At 46.3% G+C, this 11,218-nt stretch overlaps 1 protein-coding gene across 2 annotated transcripts; it reads right to left on the bottom strand.

The window, feature by feature from the left end:
* Positions 1–376: 376 nt before the first annotated feature.
* On the bottom strand, positions 377–10,771 carry akap17a (A kinase (PRKA) anchor protein 17A). Of its 2 annotated transcripts, none has more exons than XM_017717951.2 (5): positions 10,621–10,771; positions 8,003–8,769; positions 5,467–5,615; positions 4,076–4,316; positions 377–2,729 (listed from the first exon to the last, which is right to left on the bottom strand). In XM_017717951.2, exons 2-5 carry the CDS (start codon positions 8,756–8,758, stop codon positions 1,914–1,916), a joined length of 1,962 nt encoding a protein of 653 aa, XP_017573440.1. In that variant the 5' UTR covers positions 8,759–8,769; positions 10,621–10,771; the 3' UTR covers positions 377–1,913. The 2 variants fall into 2 exon arrangements, with proteins under 2 accessions (XP_017573440.1, XP_037394919.1); XM_037539022.1 differs by having other exon boundaries at positions 8,003–8,766; positions 10,621–10,764.
* Between the last annotated feature and the right edge of the window lie 447 nt (positions 10,772–11,218).

The following is an 11,218-nucleotide window of genomic DNA, read 5'->3' as shown; positions in this document are numbered from 1 at the left end:
TTCTGCATAATAAACTAATCCGTGCGAATTTGGTGCGAAATGCTCCATTGTAGAGAAACTGTGGTGATGATAGGAACCAGACGTCCCCCTCTAAAAGCTCCCTCACAGAAATGTACGACGTGAAATGAAACTGAGACGCTGTTTTACGATATTTCGGAGAAGATTCTGGCCTTAAACTCCATTCATGGTGGAGGGAGACATGCAAGGCGCTGTGCGGCAAAATAGTCCCCAAAGAAAACTCATTATTCCAGATTTTCCACTATTTTCCAGCATCAACATTCCATATAAGCTCAGAAGACTCGTGTAGGTTCTCTGGTGGTTCTGGATGGTGAATAAAGTGTCTATATCTGTGTTGTAGTCATGGCGACACCTGGTTCCCATCAGCACCACTGTAAAGACGTCTGGACCGTTTCGCACCAAACCCTCTGGATCTCTCTGTTTACACCTCGAACACTGAATTATGCAGAAAATTTGGGAAAACCGAGATGGAATTCCCATTTAATACGTTTCACTGAAGAAAGAGCACCTAAGGACGATGGATCCTGCCCTGACTTCATCACAGGACTTCTGGACAGGTGTTCGTCCACCGTTTTCAGCAGCATTAGAATACACTAGCCAATCATTTGCTGTTGTGCATGCTCATGGCGACGGAAACACCCAGCGAAAAATCGAATTCACACAGTTTTTCCCCTTAAGCCAAACATAGTAGATCAGACATGACATGCTTGGTGTCTGAAGTTTGCTTCTATAGTTTTGCGCTGTGGCTGTAAGGCTAATGTAGCTAACAAAGCCATTCTTCAGTCCACGTCTGTAGATCAAAGTCATTCGGCATCAGAAACTACATGTTCAAGTCTTTTAGAGATTAGTAAACAACAGAACCGAGTTTAGCACCATGCTAACTGTTCGGTTTTATAACTAAATTAACTGTTAGCTACATTAGCATCACATCCCCAGTGCCAAGACTAAAAGAAGCAAACGGCGTGGCGTAAACGCAATAATGCATTTTTCCTAGTTTGACCCTTCAAACCATCTGTAATTCCAACCTGCAGCCCAGCGGCAGTGCACTGTCGCTCTGCGAGTGTAGCCCTCTCGTTCAGATGCTGCTTTTAAATGGCGAGCTTCAAAATGATTTCCAGCAAATGCCTTGCTGTGAATATTGTTCGCTCATCATGTTAAATATGAAGTATCATTTACAAGCAAAACACACCACTAATGCAGCAATATCAGTAATATATCAGTAATATAAGTAATGTTAGCGCTTTGCCTTCAGCAGACTACACTGGACAATGCTCTATGGATAAATCAACGAGCAGCAAACTAACAAAAGCAACAGCAAAGAGGAACGCTCCAGTTCCCCTCCCACGGCCTCGACTGTAACATGAATCCACAGGCTGTATGAACGAGAGCGAGAGGATACAGACGCTGCATAGCTGGAACCGTTGACTGCGCATGCATGCACACACACACACACACACACACACACACACACACACACTCACAGGTTGGAACATGCAGCCACTGATGCTCTCACTGGATGTTAGTGATGAAAACCGGAAACTGTGATGGAAATCATGATGGTCCAGGTCAGGTTGCGCGTTTGCTTGATGAAAATAATGTTACTGAATTAGTAAGAAATATATTTGCATATAGCCTATTTTGTCCACTCATACAGCTATAACAAAACGCACTGCTTTTTAAAAGATAATAAATTTGAGTGAAAGAAATTAATTAAATCTAAATTAATTATTTGAATGGTTTCACGGTCCTAAGAGCAAACTGTGACACCAAACATGTCTTGTCTGACTGACTACACTTGTAGTAAAGAGGAAAACTGTCATTTTTGTGAAACTATTCCTGAAACAATCGCTCGTCAGTCGGCTGTTTAGCGATATGCTAAGCAGTCTCAAGTCTGTTCAGTGCCGTCCGGAGCGGCTGTAGGAGCTCCGTCTGCGGCCTCGGCTAGAGGAACGACTCTTGCTTCTACTTCTACTCCTCGAGCTGCTGCTCTTACTGCTGCTACTGCTGCTCTGTCCGTGACTATACCGATGGCTCCGCCCATGACTCCCTTGGCTCCGCCTCCCACGGCTTCTTCGACTTCCGCTCCTCCTGTGGCTGCGGCTCCGTTCGTGACTGCACCGCCTACCGCTCCTGCTCTGCCTCCGCCCGCTCCTACTTCTGCTTCGGGTCCGGCCACTTCTGTGCCCGTGACTCTTCCCTCTGCTGCGGTTCTGAGTCTGGTCGCCACGTCCGTGCCTGCTGCTGGAAAACTCTCGGCTACGTCTCCGCTCCCTCTGGCCTCTCCGCTCGTCATCTCTGCTCGGCTTCTCCTGCTTCCTGGGTTTGTTCTCCTGGCGCACCCCAGTGACCGAGGGTGCGGCAGCAACAGGCTTGGTTCCGTCCACTCGGCGGGTGACTCCGTTCAGCTGGGATTGTGTCTCGCAGCCCTGCAGGTCTACGTTGTTTGGCGATTCTGCGGAGAACCCAGGATCCTCCTCTTCTTGGCGGTCAGCGTTGGTGCTCTTCTTCAGAAGGTTTCCGAGCAGTCGGTCCCTCAGTTCCCGCTCCTTCCTCTGGAGCTCCAAAGCCCGGGCCTTCTCCCCTTCCACACGCCGAAGCTCTGCCTCCTGCTGCCGCCGCCTGTCTTCTAGTTGCTGGAGCCGGGCAAGCTCCGCCTTCTGCTGCCGGGCGAGCTCAGCCTTCTCCTGCTCCAGCTGCTGCTGCTTTAGGGCCTGAGAGGGATACAGGAACCAGTGGGTTATTTGTAACGGAACAAAAAGAGCATTTTAATAGATTTCTGAAGCGGCGTGTCATTCTGAGGTCGGCGTAATTCCCTTTGTAAGGAACTCCGGGTCTAAGCAGGTGTTCTCTATGGGAAAATGATCAGCATTTTTTGGAAAATCACGGCTGAAAAGTTTTACAGAACAGTTTTGTCCTGTTTGCTGTTCGCTCACTGCAATATGGCTGAACATTTTGGGGAAAATCCCTAATTGTGATTTTTTTTGGACTAATATTGTGTCTCTATGTTCTCTGGTTTGAGGCTTGACCCCTGGATGTAGTCTGCCAGACTTCCAGTAAGTTGTGATGTCACAACACAAGGAGGTTTATTTGCCTCTGATTGGTCTAAATCATCTCCAGGCAGTTCACACTGTTATTCTCTGTGTTATAAAGTTAAATTTCCCCTTTTAAAAGATGTTTTTGATCATGTAGGCTATCATTTTTTTTTATTGCAGCCCTAGCGATTTGAAAATTGCATTTTTGATATAAAAACTAACTACAAGTGTCACTCCTCTGAATTCCGAGATCATTTGGCAGCTGAAGTAAATGTGCTACATGCAAGCCGTGCACTGAAAGAACACTGCACTGAAGTAAGGCCGAATCCCATCTCACCCCTCGCCCCGACCACTGAGCCCTCAGCCCTCTGTTTTCCCTATTCATGTATAGAGTGCCAGAATGTAACTGCTGCACCATTTAAGGTGGAACGGGAAAATTCTAACAAGAATCTGGAGAATCTCTGACTTCAGCTTCACATCACTGAAGAATTAGGGGGGGTGATAATAAATAACTGCCCCCCTCTTTGAAGGCGTATGATCCCTAAATGTAACTAAAGCCCAGCAGTGAGGAGCTGAACTTTCCCCTCCTCTGCTGTCCCTGCAGACGGGCAGGGTCGCCTACAGAGCGGCGCTAGTAGCTGTTAATGAAGTGACGCTCTTTTATTAGAGGGTCTCATTTCAGAGGGAAGATCTCAACCACTGCCCTGTAGCTCAGTTCCAGGGGGCGCCACTCAAAAACAAGGGGTAGGGCTAAAAAGAAGAAATGGGTTTGGGCCCAAGTCTACTACTCAACTTCATCACTGACGCCTGAACCTGCCAAAGCATCTAAACTACTAGACTGGACAAAGCTTGCTGGTTTGTGTGGGGTATTTTGGTGAGGTCAGTCTTATGATGTCAATGTGTACAACATTCATATTTTGACTCTTTACCAACCTTGTAATTCATACCCAAATCTAAAAACTCCACTTGGGGTTAATAAAGTCTAATCTCATGCCTTAACCCTAAAGAACCAGCCGTCAGCTGACCTTGGCTCTGCTCAGCAGTTCAGCGATCAGTCGGATGGACTCGAGGTTCCTCTGGGCGAGCAGCAGCTTCCTCTCCTCCGTGGCGATCTTCAGGTGGAGCTTCTTCTGCTCTTCCTCCTGCTGCTTCTTCACCTTCTTCTGGTTCCTCTTCTCCTCCCGTTCCTTCAGCTTCTGCTCACGCCTCCTCAGCTTCTCCTCCCGCCTCTTCTCCTTCTCTTCTTCCTCCAGCTCACGCTGCTTCCTGCAAAGTAAGGGGTTGCAAACAAACCTGTGAGTAATGCAGGAGAACCTTGTGAATGGATCTGGAACAAGCAGTCTTTCAGAAATGTTCTGACCACTTCCAAACTCTGGCTGTGTTTACATGCACATTCCGATTATAGATTCAGCCTGAGGTGTTTATTCTCACTCTGCTCAACAATCTGATGGAAAATCTATTGACACACTCACTACAAGCAATCCGATCCAAAATGACGCGCATGCATGGAGAACCGCTTAGTGTAAACGTTACCATGACAGCGAGCATCACGTGAGTCCAGTCAGAGTGAGATGAGCAGCAGTGAGCAGTGATTGTGTTTTTAACTGCTTTAAAATGACGTCAGACTCAGGAAAACGTCCTTCACACGTCCTTATTAAAGAAGGACGAGAGGAAGACGTCGTGCTCTGAGACGCATAAGCTGGACGTCCGTCCCACCGCCGTCTTTTAAAGATCAGAGCGTGAACTTCGTCTCCTCTGCAGACCAGTTTCTGCTCCGCTATAAACTTTCATACATCATTTTAACCCATTCATCAAAATCATCCTGTTATATTTAAGCGCTGTTAAACTCGAGCTATAGGAGTTTAAACCGGCGCCTCATGTACGTTCATGACGTCAGTGAGTGCGAACAGCCAATGAGCTGCTCCGCTCACCCATCAATCATCACGCTCTAGCAGTAAAGCCCCGCCTCCTGCTGCCCAAAACCCATTTGCTGCAGAAAAAATGAAACTATATAGTTATGCTTTTGCTTTTTTAGTGAAATCCATCCTTCTACTGTCTAAAATTAATGGAAAGTTCTGGGCGATTAGAAACTATTTTAACTGTTCGTTTTTAGCCGTTGAGCTCCATTCACTCCCATTCATTGAGGACTCACTCGTAAGCGCCCTCTGCTGTTTATCAGTCCTGTTTTTTATATAACGGGGGAAGTAGGAAGCGGCCAGACTCCTTATAACCCAGCTCTGGTATCATCTTTTATTACCTGTTAGCTACATTAGCCTCATAGCTCCAGTGCTAAAACTAAAGAAGCAAACTTCAGACACCAAACATGACTTACCGGATTGCGTATATTTATGAAGGGGGTGTATCGTGAAAATTAGATGGTTTTCCAGAACTACCACTTTAAACAATAGCAACGTACCGTTCTTCTTCCTTGCGTCTCTCCTCCTCTTCCTTCTGCCTCCGTTTCTGCTCCTCCCTCTGCCTCTCCAACTCCTGGAGCTTCAGACGCTCCTGCTGCCTCTTTTTCAGCGAGGAGTCACTCAGGTGTTTGGTCGTGTCAAAGTTCACCTGAAAGCAAATAGATCACAGAGACGTTTGGATTATTCTGGAACACCAGCCTTGCAACCAAAAGCAAAAACCTCGTATTTCCAAAATGATGAACTTCACAGGAGAAGGAAAAAAACCTACTTTACTTGGAACCAGAGATTTTCCCAAGTCATTCTGGGTCGTTTCTATTAGTCAGTTCATCATGAAATTCATATACAATGTAAAGAGTAACAGACGTTTTAGAAGCATGTCAAAAACGGAAAAATGTGAAATACTTAACCCAAAGCACATTAAAGGAGAACTCCACCGATTTCTGCACAATTCAACGGTTAAGATGTAAACAGAGCGGTTCTGAGCGGTTTGGTGTGAAACGCTCTGTTCTAGAGAAACTTGGAGTCAGAGCTCCTCACAGTGGTGGTGATGGGAACCAGACGTCTCCCTCTAAAAGCTCCTCACAGAAAGTTCCTACATGAACTGGCTCTGAATTCACTGCCTGATGACCGAGACAGCGAGTGTGTTTACATGCACTTAATAATCCGATAACTGCAGAAAATCAGATTGTCAGTAATCAGATCAACACGTTTACATAAGCATGAGGTAAAACTCAAACTTCACGCAGCGTTTGTTTGGTTTTTTTTTTCGTTTTTTTAAATATCGCGCCGCTTTACCTGAAAACATAAACAAACATCATCTAGAAGATGAAGAATATTAAAATACTTTATTTCCTGTTTGGTTTCAGCGTCGCTTCAACAGCGTTTTACTGCGTCTTGCGACATCCACCGTCTGATCTCACGCAAACTGAGAAATCCGAAAGAAATCCGAGTGAGGAGTTCACAGCACTGAGAAATCTGATTACCGAGCTGAAATCCAGCCTCTAGATCAGAGTGTGGTGTTTACATGACCATTTGAATAATCAGACAACTGCAGAAATCCGATAATGATCGGACTACTGAGTGCATGTATACGGACTCAATGTTTTATGATGGTTTTGAGATGAATCTTATATTTAAACCCATTCATGATGGAAGGACACATGCAAAGCGTTATGGTCCCCAGTGAAACCTGATTGCTTCAGATTCACCATCAACATCATCGTCATCACCATATAAACATGCAGCTTCACTGGTGGTTCTGGACAGTAATTAAAGTGGCCATATCTGAGTCGTAAACATTGCGACGCCTGGTTCCCATCAGCACCGCTGTGAAGACATTTCACATCAAACCGCTCTGAATGACCTACATCTCAGCCCCTTTAATGCTACAAAGTTCTCTCGATAGAAAGTTTCTGAATGAAGAGCTACAGCTTCATTTGCTGGGAACTGTCAGAAGCATCACACTAATTAATAAGGGCTGGCAAAGCGATGAACAGTGCCTCCATCTCCTCTGCCCGCGAGGCTCCGTTCACCTTGGATTATAAAAGTGAGGCCCGGCTTTCCGAATGATCCTTGAAATGCTAATACAGCCTAGACAGACCTTCATTTAATTAAAAGCCCTTAAACAGAGCGTGCTTTGTGAGCTCTCTCGCTGAATAGGCTCCATCTCATTAAGGAGACCCAGTGGAGACAATCCGCTTGCGCTCAGGCTCACACTTCTTTCAGACTGAATGCCTGAGGAACTCCTGCAGTAGAAAAATGAGCTTCAATGTCAAAAGAACAGGGAGTTTTCCTTCAAGCAGGGTCGCCACCCAAATGTCAAGAAGAGCCGTTTTGTCCTTTCAGCAAAAACCATAACACCTTGAGAGCCTCAATATTTTATGCCTATTTTACCATCTTGGCTGTAAATCCCTCTCGGTACGTGCCGATGGACTAGAACAGGCTAAAAAAACACAATATAAACAAAAACACGGACTTAATTTGCTCTGCTTCAAACTTCAGCTCAGCTATAGCTGCTTTTCTCGCATCTCAAGCAGGAAACTTTTCTCTAAAACGTCTCGCAACGTTAAATTTTTTACGAGGCTGCAGTCGCTTCTCGTTCAGATTTTCCCGTTCCACCTTAAATGGTGCCTGAGGTGCCAGAACGGAACCACCATTTAAGGTGGAATGGGAAAATCTGACCAAGGAGAATAGCACGATGAGCTAGGGCTAGCAGGATCAGCTCCACTCGGCTCTCTTTGGCACTTTTAAACGTTTAACAATTGTGGCTCAACGTTTATTGGGTGCTGACCTGAAGTTCCTGGCCTTTTAACGCTCGTTGATTTCATGATTTAACATCTATTAGATGAAGAATTTAAGGCTGCTAAGCTGGTGCTGGCAGGATCATCTCCCTTTGGCACTTTTAAAGGTTTAACAGTTGCTGTTCGGCTTATGTTTTAACATTTATTGGGTGAAGAGCAGCTGATGAAGTTCGTAGCTTTAACCTTAAACACTGTAATTAACATTAAAGACGGACTCAAGTTGGCAGCAGCTAACCTTAACGCCGCACGCCACGGCTTTGCCGTCATCTCCCTTGTACATCAGCTTCATCCCTCTCAGAGTGTCCATGGCTTTCACAAAGCCGGTGTGGTCCTCATACTGCACGTATCCCTCAAAGTTAAGATGTCCCCCAAACGAGAAGGTGTTGAAGTTCTTGCCGGTCATCTCCTCCCGGTAGGGGTCCAGCATGGGGATGTCGACGTTGCGGATCTTGCCGAAGCTTTCGAAAACGGCCTTCAGGACAGATTCCGAAGGCCTGTCCGAGGAACTGTCCTTCATGGCGAACCACTTGCATGGAAGTCCCTCCAGGTGGATGGTGTCTGGACGTTCTCCGGGAACTGTCTCGTTCATATCTTTGGCGTCCCTGAAGAAGGAGTCCCAGTCATGGCGGGTCGGGAAGTCCACCTTGTTCTCAGCTGCCCGGACCTTCAGGATGTCAGTGAAGCCACTCAGCTTGATGCTCTTGCCGTCCAGCTTGGCCAGGAAACTCTTGACGATGCCCTTGTTCTCCACCTCGCCCTCGAAGCGGATGAAGTCCATGGTGCTTTTGGAGATGCGCAGCGAGGAAAACTGCTCCGGCTGGACCATGCTCTTCAGCCTTTCCATTACCTCCCAGTTCGAGATGGACTTGCCGGGCATTTTTAGCTGGGGAAGGGCCACGCTGACGGTCATCTTGGCTATGGGCTTCAAGTAGAGGTTGTATTCAGGACACAGCTGCACTGCTTCCGACGTGTCATGGACGATAGTGGTCATTTTGGCAGCTGCTGTAGAGTGAAGACGGAAAAAGAATAGATCACGTGAATGATAACAATATCAATGGAAAGCTTACAGAGGCTGAAGAGGACCTTCATGATCGTTATGATAGTTTGTTTCATTTACAATCGAGGATAAATCTGAAAACCACAGACCACCAGACTTTTAGTTGGCATTCAGAGCGGTCTGGTGTGAAACACTCTGTTCTAGATAAACTTGGAGTCAGAACTGCTCACAGTGGTGGTGATGGGAACCAGACGTCCCTCTAAAAGCTCCTACAGAAAGTTCCTACATGAACTGGTTCTGAATTCACTGCCTGATGACTGAGACGCTGTTTTATGAGAGTTTAGAGAACTTCAACTCCATTCATGGTGGAGGGAGACATGCAGGGCACCGTGCGGCAAAATAGTCCCCAAAGAAAACTCATTATTCCAGATTTTCCACTGTTTTCCATCATCAGCATTCCATATAAGCTCAGAAGACTCGTGTAGGTTCTCTGGTGGTTCTGGATGGTAAATAAAGTGTCTGTATCTGTGTTGTAGTCACAGCAACATCTGGTTCCCATCACCACCACTGTAAAGACGTCTGAGTCAATAACCTTCTCCACCTCAAGCCAGCAAGAATCTGGCCAATCACCTTTAAAGACCACCATGGACCCTCTGAAACCAGCTATAGAAGGTGGTCTAAACTGGATTTTGGGGTCATGGTTTTACAGTAGCGTTGTTATTTGTGATCAGCTGACCACCACACGCCTGAAAAAGATGCTTCTTAAGATCTTTACTAGAAGCAATGCCTCTCTATAGAGCTCACGGCTTACATGCACGTTTAAAAGGTTCTTTAGATGGTGAAAAGGTTCTTCAGACTGATGGAGTATGTGGTTCCACACAGAACATTTTTGAAAATGGTTGCAAGTAGCACCAAATATTGTTCTTATGCTGTTACAATCTTGACGTTTCAACACTCACTGTACACTTCATCAGCTCCACTTACTGTATAGCTGCACTCTGTAGTTCTACAGTTACAGACTGTAGTCCATCTGTTTCTCTGATACTCTGTTACCCTGTTCTTCAGAGGTCAGGACCCCCATGGACCCTCACAGAGCAGGTACTGGATTTTTTTGGATCATTCTCAGCACTGCAGTAACACAGACGTGGTGGTGGTGTGTTAGGGGACGCTGCCCACAGGACGCTGCCAGCTGGATGTTCTTGGTTGGTGGACTATTCTCAGTCTAGCAGCACTGCTGTGTCTGATCCACTCAGACCAGCACAACACATACTAACACACCACCACCACCACCACCACCATGTCAGTGTTACTGCAGTGCTGAGAATGACCCACCACCCAAATAGTACCTGCTCTGTGAGGGTCCATGGGGGTCCTGACCACTGAAGAACAGGGTAACAGAGTATCAGAGAAACAGATGGACTACAGTCTGTAACTGTAGAACTACAGAGTGCAGCTATGCGGTCAGTGGAGCTGATGAAGTGGACAATGAGTGTAGAAACGAGGAGGTGGTCAGGATGTTCTGCCTGACCGGTGTAGATAAGTGTAGGAAACCCATCTTCCATCAATCTGAAGACCCATTTCGCCAGGAAAAGACCCAACTCCCGGTTCCAAACAGAACCGATGCTTTTAAATAGGTCCAATATCCATACGGATCGGCAACGGAACGACAGGGAGCACAAATAACGCCCATGAGCATCAGGAACGCTGAATATCCCTGAATATGAAGGGATAAAGATGAAAGTCTGATAAATAAACCCGCTGAAAATCGGACACAGCGCCGGGGCTGCGCGCCGCTCGCTGACCAGCCTCGCTGCAACGCACACGCGGCTACACTCGGTCATCCGCGGATTACCAACCTTATCAATCCCGCAGCCGCGAACCGGGGCTGTTTGTTTGTTTGTTTGTTTGTTTGTTTTTTACATATCGAGGCCTGAACACGTCCACTGACAGAGCTGCGGGGGGAATCCAGCCTCAACTGGCTACAGGCCGGCCTCGGGCACTAAACTTCAAAATAAAAGCCCCAATGAAAAGGAACTCCTCTGCGATCAGACGCGTTTACGCTCTTCTGTCTGCCTGAGAATGTAGATTAACACAGTGTACACGAGGAAAAAGCCGTGTTTTCAAATGTGAAACGAAACGCCATATGTGTATGTGATATAACAGGGGCCACGTCAAGAAGAGCCTTTTAAATTAATCTGAAATAAAAGTATAAAGAGTGGAGTGTAACTTAAATAAGTGAAATAATAGATTATATTTAGTATCTTTTTCTGTTAACGCTATAATTTAGATGCGAGTTCGTACACAATTAAACCTGAACCAGAAGGACTTTTACGTAACGGTTTTTACGTAGCATCCGGCGCTCACACAGAGGATTATGGGACATGTAGGCAGTGAAGGATACGTCTGCACTGCCTTCAAACAACGGCCAAACGGCGGAACCTCAGCAGGCAGAGC

This window comes from Pygocentrus nattereri, chromosome 6 (assembly GCF_015220715.1).
Source record: "Pygocentrus nattereri isolate fPygNat1 chromosome 6, fPygNat1.pri, whole genome shotgun sequence".
NCBI lineage: Eukaryota > Metazoa > Chordata > Actinopteri > Characiformes > Serrasalmidae > Pygocentrus > Pygocentrus nattereri.
This window is presented reverse-complemented; position numbering and strand designations above follow the sequence as displayed.